Source organism: Brassica rapa, chromosome A02, assembly GCF_000309985.2.
Source record: "Brassica rapa cultivar Chiifu-401-42 chromosome A02, CAAS_Brap_v3.01, whole genome shotgun sequence".
Lineage (NCBI taxonomy): Eukaryota > Viridiplantae > Streptophyta > Magnoliopsida > Brassicales > Brassicaceae > Brassica > Brassica rapa.
This window is the reverse complement of record NC_024796.2, coordinates 81,343-103,789: the sequence shown is the minus strand read 5'-3', so window position 1 is coordinate 103,789 and position 22,447 is coordinate 81,343. Positions and strand designations below refer to the sequence as shown.

The following is a 22,447-nucleotide window of genomic DNA, read 5'->3' as shown; positions in this document are numbered from 1 at the left end:
ATTGATATGCTAATTTTTTCAATTATTGATATTCTAATTTTGTCAATTATAAAATGTTGAATTATTGAGCAATGGTTTCAATGTGGATAGCAGGAATTAATTATGAGAATTATTGGTGTATGGTGGCACATGCTGATAGTACACCAACTATTCACAATACGATAAGGACAAGCTCTTACTTATCAAAAAGGTGAAAGTACTTCGGTTATTTCTCATGGCTCAGATCCGGACAGTTGGCTTTCACTCATTGACAATTTCAGTTGCATAATCGCAAGCTACCATTATCTGTCTGATTTTCATCCCCTCATATAAATCCTTAATAGTATTACATTAGCGTGTCACATAATGCAGCTATATTTCTCTATGCATGCGGTTCGTGCACGATTTGTCATTTTCATGGCAGTTTCTCTGTCCCCTATCAAGAACTTTCTTCTTCTATTGGTGCATCCCAGTCCCGATAACCATTTACAAAAACATTGATAATCAAAGATTACATGATAAGTTACAGAGGCTAACGTGTTTAAAAATAAAAATTTGGAGAACTTTCGTGAATAGTTTAGTCAGATAAAAGCCAGAATTTTTTGTCATGTGTTTTATTTCTTGGATGATTATGACAGATACCTAAAACACTAAGTCGTCGTATTCACGTCACGCAAAGAAGAAGCACCTTCCTGGTAATGGGTAGTCTGTAAACCGGCCACCGTCTCGTCCGGTTTGTGAGCAATCTCCACGAGGAAAGGCCTCAGTGTATCTGACCAAATATCTCCTCCAGCTCGTTGCCGCTGCCGCACCTCGATCATCACCAGCTCGTCGGTAAGCTGATTAATCTCGACAACCATCGCAAAGGAACCTCCTTCCCCTTGTATCTTCATCCCCCACGCTTCCTTGCTCGCCACGGTCAGATTCTCCGCAGCGGCCATCTCCTCCAGCTTCTCAACCACCCTCGCTGCCGCCCAACCCGACACGAACCGCTCCACTCGATCGAACTTTCCGGAAAAGAGACCGGAGAGATTGAAACCGGGAGATCCGGAGATAATGTGGAAGGCGTTCATACGCATCTCGTTGGCGGGGAGTTTCATGTCGGAGTCCTCGAGGTGGAACTTGGACATGCGGTCGTCGTAACCCTGTCGGAACCAGGGGTCGCGGATGATCTCTTCGATGGTGATCCTGGAGAGTGGATTGGTGTCGAGAAGGCGAGTGAGGAGACGGCGGAGATCAGGGGAGGTCCACTTGGGGATGCGGAATTCGCCTTTGTAGATCTTCCTGTACATGACCATGAGGTTATGGTCGTTGAACGGTAGATACCCTGCGTTGAGCACGAACAGTATCACTCCACATGACCACACGTCGATTTTGGCACCGTCGTATCCTTTCTTGGCCAGGACCTCCGGCGCCACGTACGCGGGCGTGCCGCAGAGGGTGTGAAGGAGGCCGTCGGGTCGGATCTGCTCCGTGAGGGCGCTGAGTCCGAAATCGGAGATTTTCAAGTCGAGCTTATCGTCGAGGAGGAGATTCTCGGGCTTGAGATCACGGTGAAAGACGCCGCGGGAGTGGCAGTAGCCTACGGCGGAGATGAGCTGGTGGAAGTAGCGGCGGCTGAGATCCTCGGAGAACCTGCCCTTGGAGACCTTGGCGAAGAGCTCGCCGCCTTTGGCGAGTTCCATGACGAAGAAGATCTTGGATTTGGTGGCGAGGACCTCCGAGAGGCGCACGATGTAGGGGTGACGCAAGCGGTGCATGATAGCAATCTCCCTCTTCACGTTAAGGCCTCCCTTGTTCAGCCTCTGCTTGCTCACTACTTTGATCGCCACGCTCTGCCCCGTCCCCGTGTCCCTCCCTCTGTACACCTTCGCGAACGCCCCACATCCCACCAACTTCCCCACCTCGTACTTCCCCAACACTGCCCCTCTCTGCTTCTCCTCCATTCTTTCTGATCTCCTCTTTCTTCACTTCAATTTTGATACTGTTTTCTGCTTTACCATTACGAATTCAAAACCAAAAGAAAATAAGATAAACTTTCCACTGTTTCTTGTTTGATAGAAGAAAGCTAAGGCAAAGCTAACTTAATGAGTAAAGATTTGAATAACCAACTCATACGATAACTTGAGAACAATATGATAAGAGAGAGATCAATTTTATTTTGGATAAGAGATAAAAGCTCTGCATCGAGTTGTTTCATATTTATCACTGTGTCTTGAGGTAGGAGACGAGGGTATTTATGTAATTCAAGCTTTTCAAAAAAATTTCTCCTTGGTAAAGACGTGAGAGATTTTCTGTTTTTGTTTTTTATATTTTTTTAAGAAGATTTCGACGTTCACTTAAATTGCAACCATCCACGTGTCTCGTTGCTTGTTGTCGTGTTGATTTGGTATCTCCAAGGGTTTAGGTCATAGCATATATTTTACATATTCGTATCTTCGCCTAGTGTTGTTATACAATTTCCACCAAATGTTTTCAATTTTCTTCATTATAAAATTCTTCCGACTATAATTAATAAAGAGGAATGTCACATTCCTCATTTTTAAGAGAAAATAATCTTCAACATTGTAACATATTTTTTCTCCAACTTTTATTAGTTTATCATTAAAATTATGTTTTTATTTTTTTATACCTATTTAAAATTAAAATATTAGCTAATTTTAGTTAAGAATGTTTATTTCAAAAATGTTTATTTGTCAAGAAAAATTTGGAAAATTACACAACTATTTTTGAGTTTGGAAGATTATATGACTTTTGAATGTTTTTTGTTACTAAACTAATTCATTATTTTATAAAAGAAATAATTGAATTTCAGGTGAGGTTTTTTTATGTTTTCTTAACAGATTTTATTATAATTAATATGAACATTAAATTTATATTTAAAATTAGGTTTTCATTAAAATAATTAATGAATTATTAAGATTTCAAAGTTTTTAAATAGCATATTTTGTTAATAATAAATTAACTAAAGGTTAGTATATACTATTATATTTTCATATAATCATTTTTAGATATTATATTACTGTGAATTTCAGAATAAATTAAAAGATAAATTGTAGTGTAACATATGTTCGTAATTTTACTTTGTCTATAAAAATATGACATACTAAAAAAAATTAATCCGTTTTAACGGTGAATGATAATTTATTTAAAGAATTTCAAAAATAGGTCAATTTAACTATTTAATATAATTTTTCATATTTAATTCATATAATAGTTCATTTTAATATAATATATAGACTATAATTATAACTTTATACAATATGGTACATAATTTATTTCTATGATAAATTTCTGTTTAACATTAATTTATAATAAGAGTATAACTAATTACAAAATTTATTGATGCATTATTGAATAAGAAATTTAATTTTAGTAAGATTTTGTTAAATTGGTCTCAACAGATTTTGCTATAAATAAAAATAGTTTAAATTTTATAGTTAAAATGAATTTATTATTAATATTTATATTGATTGTTAAGATTTTCTAGAATTTTTACAAATTTGATTGATTAATGTAAATAATCAAATATTTCATCATATTAAATATTGAATGGTCTTACTATGATTTGTCAATAGTACATAAAAATATGACCTAAATTAATAAACTAAATATAAGTTCATTGACTTAATATTTTCAACATCTTTGATTTTTCCCAATATCCATTATCTATTTTGGAGATTTCCGAAAATTATGATTTTAGATATTTTCATTGAATTATAAGGTATATCTGGAAGAACATAAATGAAAAAAAGAATCTATAGAACAAAAATGAAAATTTACAAGATATCTTTTAAATAATGGAAAATTGAAGGAGCATTATTGGAAAATGCACAATTATAAAGCTAAAAGAACAAGAGAAGATTATTCAAGATTCTTCGAGGCAACAAATGGGAATTACCAAATGTTGCTATATTGATGGGGCACAGAGAAAAATCAATGATGGTTTTGTAAAATCATAGACTCTGGCGATTAAATGAAAGGAATGACTAATATCTGATGAATCTTATTATTACATTAATATGAAGTTTTGATTTGGGTTATCAGGTGAAAGAGATAATGTCAACACCTTAAAAAAAGTATGTTTTATTATCTATATAGATGAATTTTGATGATGTAATTTTTTTAAATTTTTTTTATTATGCATATACTAAAAACACAAAATTTAATGACGGATAAATTTACACAAAATGGTCAGCATTTTTTCTATTTTATTTTATATTGATTATGTTCCTCTTGTTTGGTTATCCGAATCGGTAAATTCTGTTAATTAGTTTAGTTATTATTGTTAAAAGAAATTTTAATTATGTATTTTAAGATATATATTTAATAAATTGTTCGAATGAATGTTTACTATTTTTAAGGAGCATAAAAGTACTATAAATTTGTTGCTCAAAAAAATTACTATAAGTTTAATACTCAGATATTATAGTTTATTTGTAGCTATTTTATATTTCTGTGTTGTCGTTTGTAGAGTTGTGGTTGATACCCTTTTGAAGAAATAAAATCAAAAAACAAAATTCATAGTCGATTCATAGAAAAAGCTTACCACGTGAGCGCTACCCACCGCATACGCGGTGTAGAACAAAATATACATCAATTTTCAGATTTTAATTTTTTTTGTAATTTATCTTAGAGAAATTGCACTCTACACATTAGCTCTTTAGTGTATTTAGCTCTATGCACATTTACGTACTTCTAGGCAAAGTGTTAGACTTGCTTGGACGAAACTACCCCTACCGTATTCTTAACTTTTATATTCTCTCCACAATATTTTATTACTTTTGTGTTTAACCAAAACAACACGAAACCACTTTTTGTCAGACAAGTTGAAACCTATCACTATCCTTACATTCTCAACTTTCGATAACTTCTTTCTAACCTTTCTCATCATCTTTCATCTATATATATTGAGACTTATGCTTCTAAATATATATATCTCCATCTCTTTCTACTTTCTTTGTAGTATAAGAGAAATTGATTTTACCCCATGTCGTCAGGCGCCGATGAAACCGATGAAACCCCACATCTTCAATTCCCACCTCGCATGTTCGCCGTTGGTGATGAACCACTAGGAATTAGGGTTACTCCATATCATAAACCTTCTGCCATCACCAAAATTCTAAACGCTCTAACTGAAGATGAAATCGAAGCTATCCGGAAGACCCCTTTTGGGAAACTGGTGGAAATTGCCGATAAACCGTCATTCTCTGGACGATTTGGGAGATTTCTTATATCAAGACAGTTGAAGATCGTGAAGAAAAACGAAGCCTGGTTTCTTTTCGCCGGTAAACCAGTTAGGTTCTCCCTCAGAGAATTTGCGATGGTGACCGGCCTCAACTGCCAGCAGTATCCCACTCATTCGAAGAAAAGGAGCACGAAGAGTATAACAGAGAAGCCATATTGGGGTGAGCTTTTTGGGTTAATGACTGAAGTTCCGGTAAGCTATGTTGTTAGCATGCTAAGGAAGAAAACAGTTACGGATCCGGAAATTAGGTTTAAGTACGCCCTGCTTGCTTTGCTCTCAGCCGTTATAGTGCCAACGTCTCACAATCCGCGAATTGCTCACCAGCATGCCGAGATGATCAAAGATGTTGATCAGTTCCTTGCGTTCCCGTGGGGGCGGGCTTCCTTCGACATGCTTATGAGCAGCATAAAAGAGAGAGATGAAGTATCACTATCACAGAACACCATTGCTCTCAAAGGGTTTGTGCTATCATTACAGCTTCTAATGATTGAAGCTGTTCCGTCGCTTACTGGAGTTGTTGAAGATGGTGGATCTTCTGCCTCAGACGGCGATGAATCTGTTGATGAAGATGGAAAGGGAAAGAAAAGTATCAATACTGTGCATGTCACTGATATTGATACTGCCGCGAAGGTATACATTTCAAGTCTATATTGGTATCAATGGTCACAATTTGCCAGTAAGTTGATGATGTTATTGCCCTGCAGGCTCACGTTGTTTCTATTATCACTGCGGGAGTTGAAGAATTTCTTCTCAACCCCGAACTCGGATTTTCCGATGACGGTGAAGATGTGCTTGTAACCAATATGGTCAAGTGTGTTGAAGATGGATTTGCGTTTGCTAACTCCCATTTTACCGGTGGGGCTACCAAAGCTGACGTGAACCGAATGCGTGAAGACGGTAAAACAGGAAAAAAAAGGTCACGGAAGAACACCAAAGTGAACCTGAAAGAGCCTGTCACGGAGGCTCTCGACGCTGATTATGTTGCAGACATTGTAAGAAAGAGTGTCTCAACAGAATTGAGCAAGATGGGGGTACAAATCCAGAATCTCGTTGACAATGTAACGACCTCGCATCAGCTTTTGCGCTCCGACATCGAAGACATGTTCCAGATTTTTCGGAGGGATATTACGAAGTTGGTCACTCCTCTTTGCACTGCCCCACATAACCCCCCACCACCTCCTACCCCACACTCATCTCATTTTGGAATGAGAAACCAGTCGGGTAGCACCACTCCTGCAAACACAAATAACATCATCAATGAGGCTGTCCGTTTTGCAAATCAGCACTCACTCCAAACAAAGAAGGTGACCTCACCATGCCTTTTCTTAAAACACAATCTAATTGCCACCATATTTGGTGATGCAATACTCTTTGATGTCATAGGGTATAACGGCCGAGAAAGGTGTAGTCGAAGAAACTAATGATGATGATGCGGACTTTAATCTCGAATCCGAACCGAATGTAAGGGGGATCCATCTGAAATTCATATTACTCTATAGCTTATCCATTTTTTTTTCTTTGAATCGTTAGCTATCCACGACTCGAATTAGATTGCACCTTTTTAATTTGAATTGGTAGGATGAACGTTAGTATGATAAACAGATTATTACATTGTACTATTTACTTTAGCATGTCATTTTACATTAGTGTTTGCTAACGTTTGTGGTCATGTGCAGGCCGATGTCCTTTCAGACAAAGACGCTCCTGCTGTGGAAACCAATCCTCATGTACAAGACAGTGTAAGTAATCTGTAACAACTTAGGATTTACTTCTCTCAAACAACAAATATGACTTACTAGTTCGAAATATATTTCTTTTTCCATTGTTAGCTCACTTCGACGGGGAATAGAACGCATCTACCTGATTTGATTTGTTAGGAAGTATATTAGTTTGATAATAATATTAGCACTGTACTCTTTACTATTCGCATGCTCTGCAACAAATTGTGAGGTAACGTTTGGACTCATGTGCAGGCCGATGCCCGTTCAGACACAGACGATCCTGCTATGGAGACCAATCTTCATCTACAAGACAGTGTAAGTAATCTGAAACAACATAGGATTGACTTCTCTGAAACAAAGAATGAGTTGGTACCAACCAAATTTTTTTTTTTTGATTGATAAGATTTTTGTTTATTTTGCTAAAGTTATAAGTAGACTGCTTTTTTCATACGTTTAGCATGTCTTTCAACATCAATGTATGTTAACGTTTTCGACTCATCTGCAGGTCGATGTCCTTCTGGACACAAACGCTCCGGCTGTGGAGACCAATCCTCATCTACAAGACAGTGTAAGTAATTTGTGTCAATTTTTAATGTCTGGTAACCCTAATCTCCACTTGCTATAAATTTTGGATGGCGAATTTTTTAGACAAATGCTAACCATATCTAATACCAACGTTATTATAATCTCAATATTCCTCTTCAGGAAAATCTCCCAAGATCAAAAGAACCTACTGTAGTTGGTGATAGTCGAGACCCACTCGTGGCTGAAAACGATCCCATATCGAAGGACAGTGGAGACACTAGTCTTGCATTTCCCCAGCCAACATTCTCCCTTGGCCTGACGCAGGAAGATCCTCAACTATCCAAAACAAGCGCCCCTGACAGCGAGGACTATGGTGATGAACATATGACAGTCGATCCACCACCAACTTCCAATGAGAACGATGCTCCAGCGCCGCTTTACAGGAAAAGCAAGCGTCCACGAGTTGTTCCTAGGTCACTAGTTGGTGATTACCAGTGTGATAAACGTATACTGGTGCGTGCGTGGGAGGCGCATGTGAATGCCACTAGAAGGGTCCCCAACGTTGACTACGCTGTGAAATTCGCTGAACTTTCATCGAAGCTGGAGTCCCCATTGTAAGCACATTCTACTAGATATGCTAATGAAAATATTATACTACATCCGTTATTTTAGCATGCTAAAACTATTTCTTATAATGTATGTGCCTTTTACCGCAGCACAATAAAACTTGATGGCTTATCTCTCACTAGTAAAGAGCTCTCTGCAATTGTTGACAGGTCTACGCACTTACCACCAAAGGTAATGTTTTAATTTTAGATATATATTAATTTTCAATCTGGGTGAGGGCTCAACTGATGTTGTCAATGTTGTAGGCTCTTGACGTCCTCATTCATCATACCCGTTTAGTTTTCCAATCCTATCCAGTCTCCCTCCAATCAAAGAACTCTGTTTTTTTGGACACAAAGTTTGTCTCACTCCTTGCTAAGACGTTTTTCAAATTCTCCAAAGCACCTAAGAAAGAAAGTTTTCGATTTCCAGCCGCATTAGCTGACTATTTAGTTCGAGATTTCCCAATTGATGAAGCTAATCGTTTCTACTTCCCGTTCAATTTTGACAAGAAGCATTGGGTTGGTGTTTGCGTTGACTCATCCCTAGGCCAGGTTTCTGTTTTAGACTCAAACACCTCTCTCAGGACGGACGGGATGATCACGTCAGAAATGCGTTCTATTTCGCAGATGTTTCCTTACATACTGAAACAAGCTGGGAAACAATGCAGTTCCAAAGACATGAAGACATTCACCATCGACAGACCTCGTTCCATCCCTCAGAACACCACCTCCTTTGACTCCGGCGTTACTTCTATTTTTCTAATCCAAGCTCACGCGGTTGGGGGTCTCGAAGTCTGCAAATGCATCACACCTGATGTGCTAGACGTTGAGGTCGAGCGCCTCACAGTTATGATCTATGAAGAATACATGGGACTCATCTGAGTGTGAACTTGTAGCCTATGTCTCATTTCCCGCGTCATGGAGATCGTCTGCTCAATCTCATATTTTGTTGTTTGTTAGTTTGTTTAATGTTGTTGTTTCTAAGATCGAAAACTCATTTGTAAGATGTTTCGGAAAGTTACCCTTTTCGGCTTTAAATGTTTTGTCTGTATCCTGCTAACAAGACCGCCTCAATATAATTACATTTCAATTATGCTCCTTATGCAAACGGGGCCCAACTAACCTGACTTAGCTCATATACTACACATACAAGTTAACAATTTAGCATGCTAACAAGACAACATGCGAGACTGAATACGGACAAACCAGGCGGTCCGGAACTTGGTTTACATATAATTACGGTTTAATTTCTAGAATTTAAGTCCGATACTCCGCTTTTTTGTAACAAAACGTCGTCGTTAGACATTATTTCCTTAGATAAACTTTGGTGATTGTGCTCATGTATTGATGATCTAAACGACGTCGTTGTCTTTCCTGCTCCCCTTATTTAACTCTACCCCCGAGACTCCGCTTCTTCATAACCCTAGCTCGCCGGAAAAAAAAGGAGAGATTGAGCCGTTGATATGTCGACCCAAACCAAGGGAAGCTCCTCCTCAGCACCCGGTACGTGGCTACGCTCTTTTTAGCAAGGAATATCATCTATTTAAAATGTTCTATGTTTTACAGGGGGAACACGTTCTAGGCGGCGAAGAGTTGAGAAACCGAGGGGGATCCCGCAATTCTGTCGTTGTGGTGAAGAAGCAGTGATTAGGACATCAGGGACTGCAAAAAACCCCGGTCGGCTCTTCTACTGCTGTCCGAACGGATCAGAGGAGGTAACTGATTTTCCACCTATAGCAAGTATTTAGTGAAGTATGTTAATGCTCCCACACATGATAGAGCTTATTGGTAAGTAGTTCCAGAACAATCCTTTAATTGAGAGGGTGATATTGCTTCATATTTCCATGTTCAGGACAAATTCCATCTTTTCACATGGACTGACGAACGTGTGGTGGAAGAGGTAGAGGACCTAAAGTGTGAAGTTTCAGAGCTGAAAGCAGACATCTCCAATGTTAGAGCAGAACTAAGTTCAATAACGAAAGATAGCGAGCGTACCAAGCTAATGGTAGAGTTAGCAAGAGACAGGAAATGTTGTTGTGCTATATTATAAGTGTAGGAATGCCGATCCCAATGCTATGTTATCCATTGTCTTAATCCACTAAAAAAACCCATGCAACCTTGTCCTTAATTGTGTTGTTGTATGTTTGATTGCGTAAGGAGAAATTTCACATTACTCTAGCACAAATAAAACAATTTGCTTGACGGTGTCTGGTTGAAAGGATTGAGGTTTTAACTAGGGGCTCGACAGTATCAATCCAATGGGTCTGTTGGCAATAGACGAGAATTGCTGTCGTGCTATAATGCAAGTATAGAAATGATAAATTGTAGTGGGATTTATTCCTGTTTAAGGCCCTTCTTAGCAAACTAATTTTATCAGTTTCACAACAAATAAACTTTACCGTGCTATAATACTGTCGTAGAATTATTTTGGTGTTAAAACTTTTGCTGCATTAAATTTAAGGTTTCAACATTTCAGTTTTCCCTCAGATGTTAACGTATGTGTTCACATGATTAAATGAAGTATACGACCAAAACAAACCTTTGTATCACACTTAAATAATGGAAGGAATTTTTATTTATAATAATAAAGCGTTACATCTTAACTCCAACAGACCTATATGATCGGATAACTACTATTACAATATCACACAAGATAAATAGCAGTTGTCCATCATGATCCCACCCCTTTCCATACAACTCTTCCTACGCCACAAATTCCTTCCTACAAGCTTCCCCAACATTTTATATAGATTCCTTGCAAGTGGCTTTGTTGTGTCCCAGCCCCTTGCAACGGCTACACAAGGCCCTCCTCTTAGTGCGTTTCATCTGCAAACATTTTTATCGATCAGGTCAAATAGTAAATCATATTGTATCTCTATTCCATTAAATCTAGTTAGTATACTTACTATTTTTTCCCCCCTGGAGAAGAACCTCTGCTTCTTCGGCCTCCCAGGTGGGCGTCTTGTCACTGGAGGACACAGTTTCATACCACCAAAGTCAGAAACCAAATCAGACACACCTGTGTAGTCAGGCACTGGCAATACACTCCCTGCATATGCCGACCTCAGCCCCTCAATAGTGTATGCAGGCAAAACTAACGATTCCACGCTAATCTTTGCCTTGATTGCAGCAGCTATAGCATGTGAACATGGAATGGCAAGCACCTGAAACTCGTAACAGCTACATGTTTTTTTATCGAGGTCAACGTGAAAGCTCCCTCCGTTCTTGTTGCGCACCTCGTACTCGTCCTCTCCAATTTGAGTTACGCCGTATCCACCTGTCTGCTCAAAACTTTTGGTTAGCATTCCGGAGACCTTTGGCGACATTGAACCCATATTCTTCTGGGCTGCTTCCCTTCGCGTTGCAAACCAACCTGTGAGCTTAGTACGAATGAAATCGATCAAAGGTATTACCGGAAATTCTCTAGCTTCCCGCAAAACAGAATTCCATGATTCCGCAAGGTTGCTTGTCATGATATTATATCTCTTTCCCGGGAAATGTGATCTGGCCCAATGCTCTAACCCAATATCAAGTAAGTACTCAGCACATGCCGGATCCATTGTCTTAATCTCGTTAAAAGTTGTATAGAATTCCTGCAATCTGAAGGTCCTAGCTGCTTTAGCAACGAGATATTCCAGGTGCCGAGCTCTGAAATTTGACCTTATGTTTCTCTTCAAATGAACCACACAGATACAATGCCCCACTCCCGGATAGACCTGCATGCACACATCATTTAATTAGCATGATTCACGGTTAATGCATGTGCATATACGCATTTTTAACATAATCTGATGATCAAAGACACGGCAATCAATTAATTACCTTGCTAAGACCTTTGTATATAGACATGTGCCTATCAGATACAAACACCAACTCATCATCCCGCTCAACAAATGCCGACAACTGCTCAAAAAACCACTCCCATGAAGAGTCGTTTTCGCTGTCAACTACTGCAAAAGCTAGAGGAAATATCTGGTAGTTGCCATCTTGGGCAGACGCAGTCAGCAAACACCCTGCATATTTCCCTTTCAAGTGAGTACCATCAACCACCACCACTTTTCTCATGAACTCATAACCCTTGATTGAAGCGCCAAAAGCGACAAACATATATTTGAAACGTTCGCCACCACCCTCAACTGTTTCAGTGTAGAGTTTTGTTATCGTCCCCGGATTTGCAGTCACCAGCCTTTGTAGGTAGTCTGGTAAGAGGTGGTAAGATGACTGTGTGGTACCTTTAGCTTTATCAATGGCCACATCCCTAGAACGCCATGCCTTCCAGTATGAAATATTGACGTCATGGTCGCCACGCATCATCTGCCTTATTTCACGCGGTTTAGGTCCTCCGCCGGCGCTTCCAAACTTGTTTCGCATTAGCTCTCCAATAACCGATGAAGTAGCTTGAGTCTGATAACCGCCACGCTCATCTATCGAGCATGTATGCTCTGATACCACTTTCCGAACTTCGAACACATCAGCATCCTTAAGTTTGACTGCATACACTCTCCATGGGCAATTCAGACCACAGCATTCAAGTACCATCAGCCCTGGTTCTGACTTCCTACTTCTGTACTGAAACTTCATGCTTATGGCATAAATAGCCATATGTTGCTTGAAAGCCTCTCTGTTTCTGAACATCATGCCCTCAGTAACATTGTTTCCGTATTCTCCTAACTCGCCTATAAACATATACATCACGGAAATGGTTAGGACAGCTACAATGCCAAAAAGTTTAACTAGCAAACCAAAACTATATAGATTCCGTGCCAAACTAGAAGAAGTTATATTTCTCATTATATTTCCAAACGATGTACTTGTGTAATAATTTTATTGTCTTCATATAATGCACGTTGTTGTATTACAAATTCCCTTTATATGTTCCATTTTACAGTAATATGACAAATATTTTTTTAAGGTAGCACTGCCAGAGGTTTTCATTTAGCGCGTCAACATGAATACAATAAAGGTTATGTAAGACTTAGCTGTCTAACAGAAACAACATACAATCCAAATCAAACATTAAACCCTATTTAAATAAAGATTGTTTTCTTTGACCAATGCTAGAGGGTTTTCCATTTAGCGCGACAAAAGTAATACAACCACGGCTACACATAAGACATAGCAGTCTAACAAACACAACACACAATCCAAAACAAACGTTAAACCGTAATAAAACATAGATTCTTTTCTCTAACAAATGCTAGCGGTTTTTTCCATTTAGCGCGACAACAGAAATACAACTATGGCTACATATAACACTTAGCAGTATAACAGAAACCACAGCGAAGGCAAAACTAACATTAAACCATATTAAAAGCAAAGATTATTTTCATTAAGCATTGCTAGAGGGTTTTTCATTTAGCGCGATAACATAAATACAACAACGTCTACTTATGACTTAGCAGTCTAAAAGAAACAACATACAAACCAAATTAAACATTATCCACCCAAAACATAAACACCACCATCAACCACAGACAATACACGCGACAACAAGGTAATCCAACTTGCAAACCCCTTTTCCTTTCCCCAACAAAACATTTTAAAGACACCCACCCTCGGTGCTACTCCCTTCCGATGAAGTTTGCTCTGCCCTCTGACCACCCTTCTTTTCACGTCCACCATGTATGGTAGCCTTGCTCCCTTCAGCGAATTCTGTTGGCGTCTTTTCCAATGCTTTACCAGCCCTCTTCTCTGTTTTCACATTAATGTATTAAAAATTGTTTACAATTTGTCCGCCATATCATAAAAACTGTTTTTTCAACGTAAAGCATCCCGTACCTGTGTTCGTTGGGAGGATGCATGCAGACTCCCCTAGTTGAATCGCACTCGGTTCCTCTACCATTTCATTTGTACGCACTTGTTCACCTATATATGTCGGCACAAGCGGGGCATGTGTCGATCCTGTTGATGAGCCACCGCCATTATCATCCGTTGCTGCGTTTGGCTCACCCACACCCATGTTTTGATTTCCCGGTGGGTCATTGACATGTAAACCTTCTGGACAAGCAAACCCCTCATTTGCAACATCTTGCCAAAAACGCATAGTATTCTCAACCCCTTCACCAGTGATTCCTTCGGTGGGACCATGTGTAGGGTAGTTCAACAAGTCCATTCCCACATCCCAAAACACAGACGGTGCTTGGGCTTGCGTGATTTGTTCTGGCATTACGGATGTCCTCCCTGTTATCCCTGCATCACAGTGATATTTAGCGATTAGTAGTTTTGCTATAAAACTTCTTATTTATCAGGCTAACAGTTTTACGTTTTCTTGTTAGCCAAGTTTAACACTTCCAGTCTCATCAGATATGCTAAGCATTAAACGTGTTTGTACTAATTTCTTTTCCACATACTCAATCAAAGTTGATAAAACCAACCTTGCACAACATCCTCGAGAGTTCCTTCCATCATTACTTCATCATCGTCGTTGTCAAGTTCAATGATTTCTCTCACCGGAGCTGTGTTGTGGTTACGATTTGCACGGTAACAGTCAGCGTGCGCCATCTCCAAAGACACTCGATGAAAAAGAAGCATCGCTTCCTCAGGGAATATCGCGTTCATCACCCGTTCAGTTTGGGCTGCACGATCACCAAACACAAGACCTGCATTACAAAAATCATTGGTTTAGACATCATTATAATGAAACAATAGACAACAAATTAAATGTAGAGTTTTCCTATCCGAGGTCGTATACTTACTTTCATACGCAGCCCTTGAGTTTTCAGTGGCAGTCATGTCAAAAACATACGAGGTTGCACCAATGTTGAAACTTGTTCGACACAGGAAATGGTACTCAGCCACTCCTTTAGGCCCCACTGTTACAAGGATTGCTAGATCCTCCAACCAGGTTCTCACGTTAAGGATCAAGGAGAGATCAGACGTGTTAGCGATCGTTGTTGGTGGTGTCTTGTTACCCAGTGGCACGAGCATCCAGCTAGGCAGACGGTACGTCACAACCACCGGAGTCCGTTGACTTAGGCTGTAACGGCGCCTTACGATCTGGTCGAGCATATCAAAGGTGGCTGTCTTGCTAATCAACAACCCATATCCATAATCTTCAGGGTCGACTATGAAATCCCATTCTTCGTTTCCGTTTTTCTTCCATTCACCTAGCCAAATACGGATAGAGCGAACCATCCTGAAAAAACAAGAATACTACAAGAGTTAATGCATGTCGCTGATATGGCAACCGCAATTTATGTTGCAGCAAAATAAAAAATAACGAACTAATCATTCTCATATTTAATGACAGGTGATGATATCTTCAGATTTCATGTGACAAATAACAAAACACTAAATAGCAGTCGAACAACAGTTAATGCATGACGAACAACAGCTAAAACATTCTCTATTTATGACTCTCAGAAATTAACTACGATGAAACTAATTAATACCTTCGATTTTCTTTAGTGTTTATGGTGCATAAGCTCACCGGTTGGATCCCCTTTTATAGCGAAACCCGACATGAACTTTCTCACTCTAGCCCCCATACAAACTTTTTGCATGCCTTAGAAGATCTTTTTACTCTGATCCTCCTTTCCATGCACAGGCTGTTATCACAGGTAGAAACCGCTCATTCGTCAATTCTATTTGTAAACTGCGTAAAGTTATTTTAGCGGGTATATATTCTAGGTTAATGATTACTAACCCCCCCAATCGAAAACAATAACCCTTTTAGCTTCCAACCTACACTAAGCCTACGGCAAAACCTCTTCCTTATCTTATAGAAGGACCTTATCGTCATTTTGCTTTGCTTTCTGACAATCGAAAGCCCACATCTTTTCTCTTATGGGTATCCGCCTAATTTCCACATTCTTCTTGTATTTTGGCCCAATTCACCCTATCTTAAACAGCGAAATGTTATTAAAAGATTAGATAATCGTACGTGTTTGTATTCGCGCTCACGCTGTCCAGTTGTACATAAGACACGCGCGTTACTACTATCAATAGTTTTTGTACGAACTGGAAAGACGAAAAAAAAGCACCTCGTGAATCAGTCCATTTGATATTGAGAATTCGGCCAAAAAAAACCTCAATTTTGCACGAATTGCCAAAAAAAACATGAATTTTTGGACTGACCAAAAAAAACACTAAATTTTCATTGACTTTAGAATTAATTAACAATGTTTTCGCTGACTTGCCAATTTAGCACGCCGTCAACAAATTTAACAGAAATATTTGACGTCGTTTATTATTAGCGTTAAGTGAAACGACGTCGTTTTCAAATGAGATGAAACGACGTCGTTTTACATGTTTTGAAATTAAAAATATGTAGACCCCTGGATTCGAACCCAGGTTGGTTGGTCAAATGGCAAGATATTTTACCACTGGACTACTGGCACTTTCAATGTACTTACTAACATGTTTACTTTTATTAGGTACATATTAAATATAAAAAATTCTCTAAAAACTTAATAAGATCTTTAAAATTCCAAAAAAATTTAAAAAATAAAGAAGATTTTTAAAAAATTAATTTAGAAATTAAAATTAAAAATAAAATTTTATTTTTCTTTTTAAAAAATAAGACTCTTCCAAAATTTTCTAAAAACTTAAAAAGATCTTTAAAATTCCAAAAAACTGAAAAAATAAAGAATTTTTTTATAAAATTAATTTTGAAATTAAAATAGAAAATAAAATTTTATTTTTTATTTTCAAAAAAAAAAAAATCTTCCTAAATTTTCAATTTTTTTAATACATTTGCTAAAAGTTGAAATTAATTATACACACATAAAAAGTTGATAATTGTAACTTAAATTTTTTGCATTTTATTATAATTTTTAAAAAAATTGGATTTTTTTTTAAATGAAAATTTTGGAAATTATTTGATTTTTTAAAGAAAAAAATATTTTATTTTTAATTCAAAATTAATTTTATGAAAATTTTGGAAGATTTTTTTCTTTTTTTAAGAAAAATAAAATTTATTTTTTTTAAAAGAAAAATAAAATTTTATTTTCAATTTTAATTTCAAAATTAATTTTATAAAAAAATTCTTTATTTTTTTATTTTTTTTTGGAATTTAAACATCGTTTTAATTTTTTAGAAAATTTTGGAAGAGTTTTTATTTTTTAAAAAGAAAAATAAAATTTACTTTCAATTTTAATTTCAAAATTAATTTTATAAAAAATCTTCTTTATTTTTTAATTTTTTTTGGAATTTAAAGATCTTATTAAGTTTTTAGAGAATTTTTTATATTTAATATGTACCAAATAAAAGTAAACATGTTAGTAAGTACATCGAAAGTGCCTGTAGCCCAGTTGTAAAATACCTTGCCATTTGACCAACCAACCTGGGTTCGAATCCAGGGGTGTTCATATTTTTAATTTCAAAACATGTAAAACGACGTCGTTTCATCTCATTTGAAAACGACGTCGTTTCACTTAACGCCAACAATAAACGACGTCAAATATTTCTGTTAAATTTGTTGACGGCGTGCTAAATTGGCAAGTCAGCGAAAACATTGTTAATTAATTTTAAAGTCAATGAAAGTTTGGTGTTTTTTTGGCCAGCCCAAAAGTTTATGTTTCTTTTGGTAATTCGTGCAAAGTTAAGGTTTTTTTTGGCCGAATTCCCGTTTGATATTTGTTTTTAGTGCTATTTCAATGAAGCTTCTTTCAGACAGAAGAACATAGGAAGAAGAAGAAGAAAGGCATGTAAAATAAACAATAAAACAAGTTCTATTTATATGAAATATGGAAGAATGAAAGTGCCCCTTTTACTTGGTTGGTTCGAAAGGCCGCTTCTGTTCCAAGGTGATGCATCTACCGACCGAATAAAGAGCAAATTATTTCGCTTCTTATGTATGATCCCGTGTAAGATTCTATGACCAATTTAGAAAAAAAATAAAAAATAAAGATTCTGTGACCAACATTGTAACCCATGTTTACAACAAAAGTTAACCATATATGTGTGTATTTATCGGATTGAACATAACGTCATAATTAAATGTATAAAATACCAATTCAACATCATCAACTACTTCTCGAGGCTTCTCTTTAAAGAAGATGGAAGTTACGTTGTATTTTGTACAGTGGAAACCAAAAATATCTATCATATCAGTTTTGGTCTCAAACAAGTAATATAAAAGATTGTTATATTTCTCCAAAAAAATAAAATCTAAACGCATATACATCTTTTTAGAAAACATTGAACCAATCAAAACAAAGATTTAACATGAGAAAGAAAGAATAATGCTAATGTTAAAAAAAAAAGAATACAAGAACTTCATATAATGTATCTGGTTAATTTGATAAATGACCATATTGAAAAAATATTAGATTTGTAGTAACGGATAGAGAGAGATAGAAAAAGAAAAGAAGGAAAAAATGATGATATAGTTAGTTAGTGAAATTTAGTTTTTTTGGTTATATGATAAAAAAATTTTAATGTAAAATGCAATGAAAGAAAAAATGAAGTTTCAAAGATAAATAAATGGCTGTCGTATGATTAGTGAATTTTTTTTAATACATAATTCTTACAATCTGATTAGTTTTATTCTAATACTCTTCTCTTTTTGATTAATTTTTTTTTGTCAACAGATTTATTAATGAGTATGATACGGATGCCGCATTTGGAGAATGAGTACTAGGGTAACGTCAGAACTCCTGTTGGAGATCATATATCAATTCAATTGAAGAAAAAATAAAAGAACTAAGGTAACGTCAGGCAATAGCTAATTTCGGTTAAATAATGCGAGAAAATTGGTTCAAATTTATATGCAGATAAGGACACAACCTATATTAAATAAAGTTGAAAGCAAATTTGATGAAATCAGTTATTTAAAGTCAACATTAATGCAAGATTTGTATATATTTAAATTTTCTAAAATCCTTCATCCGTAAACTTAAAGTCATCATCGCTTAATTATAAGATGAACGAGAAAAATATGTGGGCTTTGGCTCGCCTTCGGCCGTCTTCTCTAAAATCATTTTCTGTCAACGGATCAAATCAAATCATCTTAAAAAGATGAACGATGTTTAGCAATTTAAGGCGACGGACCACATTGAAGGTCCATAAGAGAGGGATAGACGGCAAAATTAAAGTATCCCATAAGCACGAGAACATGGTTGGTTTATTTTTCTTCACATTCTCCAGACCATTCGTTAATTCCCTTATTTTCGCTTTCTCCTTTACGTATTTCCAAACACATTTGTTGTGATAACTATTTTTTTCATTTAGTGTGGCTTTTAATGTGTGCCAAGTAAATTGATTTCGCGTCCACATTCAAAGTGAAAATTTAGTATTATACTATAGGTTTTGTCAGACTCCCTGACGTTGATATTTATTGAATATTCTGGTTCTTTACAAATTAACTGACATTTTTAGGGACTTCAAAAAAATATGTTGAGTATGTAGGGCGAGTCAGCATAAGTCGGGAGAAAATACGTCTTCTTCCTTGCGAATAATTAAGAGGTGATGTACATATTAACTAATGAGATATGTTTTTATTTTATTTTCAATATACTAGTTTATAGTCATCATTAATATACAAAACATAGGGCATGGCTTACGCACTACGCAGACACTAATTGATTGATCGTGAACTTGCTTGTTATTAATAACAAATAAGCGGAAGTCAATTATAACTTTTTTAAGGTAAGTAAGTCCCACATATGGTTATGGGTGTCTGAATTGTAATGTACTATATTGCTATAATAAAATATAGTCCAAGTTAAAGCTATATAACAACAACCCATGAATGAGGAACGAAAATGATATAACTTTTTTTGGTAAAAGAAAATGACATAACTTGAATTAAAGAAGAACAACAAGGAAAATCTTTGTCAAAGTAGAACCACAAATGACACTTGGTTTTGTCATGGATCCGATCTTCACCGTCCAAGAAACTAACTCTCCTCCGGAAGCTGGCTTCTCAAACTACTGTCTTCTATCTTTGGAAACAAAGAAATAACCTAATGCATAATCATACTTCGATCTCACCAGGATCTATCTTTTATGCCTTTGATAAACAATTGAGGAACATTATTTCAGCTAAGAGATGTAGTAAGCATTTTTACGCACTCATGTTGATGTGGCTAAGATAAGGTTTCTTGTAGGTTGAAATCTCTATGAAGATACATCTTGTTTTTTTTCATTTCTTTTTGCCAAAATGACTTAAACTTAAGATATTTCTTATAAAATTTTCTTTTCATTATATGATATTTACATTTTAGCAAAAAAAAAAAACTAGGGGGATTTGAGTTTAAAATTTCTCACTATTAGACTTCGATAGCTTTTTACATATATGAAACTTCCCTTCGGATACTCTTTAGACCCTCTATGTACAAATGTCTGCTTGGAAATGAATTTACCTTTTTCAAGCATTTTTAATTTATTTAGATAACTAAGTCAATAAATTATTAGTTTCATTTGGTGTAGATATCCAATTTAGAGTTTCAACTGATAATGTTACTATTAGAGTGTTCTCAACGGTGGGATCTTAAAAATATCTCAACTTTAAAAATAAAATAAAAATATTGATAGAGTGGAGAGACAAAATGAGAAGCAATCTCTCATATAAGACTCTATTAGAAACCCACTAAAATTTCCTTTGCCAAATATATTTTTTCAATGGGTAGAATTCTTTTAGCAGTTTGAATTTTATTTTTCAATTTTAATTATACACTATATTGTTATTATAACTTTTAAGATACCTTTGCAGTATCGAGAGCGATAATGGTGCTGTTATATTGTTGTGTGTTCATATAAACCTAATAATAATGCAGAGTTTTGCAAAAGCCTATTAGAATAGAATTAAATTTTTCCTTTTCAAATTTGTCTCTTTGGCACAAACTAGCTATCAGCATATTGAAGACATTAAGCTGCTCCATCAAAAATTTCATGATTAATGAAGAGAACTATGTGGGGATATGTATGGAAAAGAGTAACAGAATTTGGAGAATTATTTTGATTGTATTACAAAATTATGTGTATCCCAATGTAAAGCCCCAAAAGTGCAGCTTATCCATACCTAAAATAACCCACGTAACATTGTTCTTGTATATTAGGCCTTGTGGAGCAGCTATTAATATTATAATAAAGCCCAATTTTATTTCAATGTCTTGTATATATGACTATATGTCTACTTGCATTCTTCAGTTTTTTTCCTTTTGTCTATTTCCAGATATAATAATATGCATCATAATAACGATTCAGCCCAGTGTATGATTTAGATTATTCTATATTTCAAGCATTGAGAAAATCCATATAAATCGGGGAGAAACAGAAAGAATCAAATTGTATTGATTAAAAATCTCAGCTAAGTTTCAAAAAACAGAAACAAAGAGCTTGAGTCTTGACGGAGTGTTTTTATGTAACGTATAAATTTTAATTGTCACTAACTTACTATGATTTACATTTTTTGTTTTATAATTTCGCTGGAAACATTTATGAATGTGGAATAGTTGTTGGTAATAGACAAAAGAATTGGCACAAAACTTCAACGCAGAGGACAGAGCAATTCCATGCACAAACACAGAGCATGTTTCAAAAACAAAGGTGATAAATGATAATGATTGGCAAATGGCTAACAATCTTTCTTTTATTTTTTAGGGACAATTCTACTCTCTCTCTCTTTTTTGAGTTTTATGTGTTGGATCGTTCAAAGCACACAATTATCTATCTGTGAACTTATATACTCAACTTATATCTATTATGGTCCCTCAATTTTTTGGGGGCCTTCTCGAATTTATGAACATTAGATTTTTCGAAACTGTACACCAATAAATTCAAACAAGAATACAAAAGGAAGGCTGTCTTTCGAGTACTAATTTGTACAGCTATCGTTTAAAACATGTCAGAAAGGAAGACAAGAAAAACAAAGAAATGTAGACGTGAATTTTATACCCATTCAATGAAATATGTCGGACAGAGGGTTTAGTGTCCGTCATTTGCAAAATGTTAACAACTTTCAGTCGTGCGTGCGTGGTATATATAACAAAGGCTCTTTCGTGATAATGTCTGGACCGAACCAAGTCCGTAGATTGAATATTTCTGTTTGTTTCGACAAGAGGGTCCACCACGCTACAAGGTCATACATACTCTTGGTAACATTTATTTACATGAACATCGCGCTCGTTTTAGGAAACTGTAAACACAAAAGAAATACTATTAACCACCACTTTTTTTTGGACATTTCGATATAAGATCGTGATGCACATTCAAAACAAAAGATTATTACAATTGCCACATTTACTGCTACTAGTAGGACGTCTTTAAAAACAACTAGTATCTCCTATATATTAATTGAAGAACATTTGAAAAGATGTAACTTCAATTTTGTAATAATTAAAAAAGACCAATTGCTTATGTGTCAATCAATTAGATAATTAATTAGTCCTACATGTCAGTCTCACATTAAAATTGAAAAACAT

General features: G+C 36.1%; 6 protein-coding genes and 1 long non-coding RNA gene across 8 annotated transcripts; 4 read left to right on the top strand and 3 right to left on the bottom strand.

Annotated features, from left to right (window-relative positions):
• Positions 1 to 416: 416 nt before the first annotated feature.
• On the bottom strand, positions 417 to 2,186 carry LOC103850403 (CBL-interacting serine/threonine-protein kinase 14). Its single transcript, XM_009127146.3, has one exon. It carries the CDS (start codon positions 1,923 to 1,925, stop codon positions 630 to 632), a length of 1,296 nt encoding a protein of 431 aa, XP_009125394.2. The 5' UTR covers positions 1,926 to 2,186; the 3' UTR covers positions 417 to 629.
• Positions 2,187 to 4,607: 2,421 nt separating this feature from the next.
• On the top strand, positions 4,608 to 14,422 carry LOC117131689. The gene is made up of 8 exons (XM_033283885.1): positions 4,608 to 5,857; positions 5,932 to 6,645; positions 6,904 to 6,966; positions 7,201 to 7,263; positions 7,454 to 7,516; positions 7,654 to 8,087; positions 8,190 to 8,271; positions 8,346 to 14,422. The coding sequence occupies exons 1-8, from the start codon at positions 4,970 to 4,972 to the stop codon at positions 8,961 to 8,963; spliced, it is 2,925 nt and encodes a 974-aa protein (XP_033139776.1). The 5' UTR covers positions 4,608 to 4,969; the 3' UTR covers positions 8,964 to 14,422.
• LOC117131685 lies at positions 6,681 to 8,350 on the top strand. 2 transcript variants are annotated; one of them, XM_033283856.1, is made up of 4 exons: positions 6,681 to 6,966; positions 7,201 to 7,263; positions 7,454 to 7,516; positions 7,654 to 8,350. In XM_033283856.1, the coding sequence occupies exons 2-4, from the start codon at positions 7,234 to 7,236 to the stop codon at positions 8,089 to 8,091; spliced, it is 531 nt and encodes a 176-aa protein (XP_033139747.1). In that variant the 5' UTR covers positions 6,681 to 6,966; positions 7,201 to 7,233; the 3' UTR covers positions 8,092 to 8,350. The 2 variants fall into 2 exon arrangements, with proteins under 2 accessions (XP_033139747.1, XP_033139746.1); XM_033283855.1 differs by having other exon boundaries at positions 6,681 to 7,263.
• Positions 9,545 to 10,131, top strand: LOC117131688 (uncharacterized protein At4g04775-like). Its single transcript, XM_033283884.1, has 3 exons — positions 9,545 to 9,584; positions 9,648 to 9,796; positions 9,934 to 10,131. The coding sequence occupies exons 1-3, from the start codon at positions 9,545 to 9,547 to the stop codon at positions 10,129 to 10,131; spliced, it is 387 nt and encodes a 128-aa protein (XP_033139775.1).
• On the bottom strand, positions 10,904 to 14,247 carry LOC108870744. Its single transcript, XM_033283883.1, has 5 exons — positions 13,860 to 14,247; positions 13,635 to 13,772; positions 11,904 to 12,757; positions 11,013 to 11,797; positions 10,904 to 10,907 (listed from the first exon to the last, which is right to left on the bottom strand). The coding sequence occupies exons 1-5, from the start codon at positions 14,245 to 14,247 to the stop codon at positions 10,904 to 10,906; spliced, it is 2,169 nt and encodes a 722-aa protein (XP_033139774.1).
• LOC103850738 lies at positions 13,421 to 15,274 on the bottom strand. The gene is made up of 2 exons (XM_033283853.1): positions 14,777 to 15,274; positions 13,421 to 14,680 (listed from the first exon to the last, which is right to left on the bottom strand). The coding sequence occupies exons 1-2, from the start codon at positions 15,213 to 15,215 to the stop codon at positions 14,436 to 14,438; spliced, it is 684 nt and encodes a 227-aa protein (XP_033139744.1). The 5' UTR covers positions 15,216 to 15,274; the 3' UTR covers positions 13,421 to 14,435.
• Positions 15,275 to 17,092: 1,818 nt separating this feature from the next.
• On the top strand, positions 17,093 to 21,883 carry LOC117132171. Its single transcript, XR_004455695.1, has 2 exons — positions 17,093 to 19,140; positions 19,431 to 21,883. It is a non-coding gene; the product is annotated as an uncharacterized LOC117132171 (long non-coding RNA).
• Positions 21,884 to 22,447: the final 564 nt, after the last annotated feature.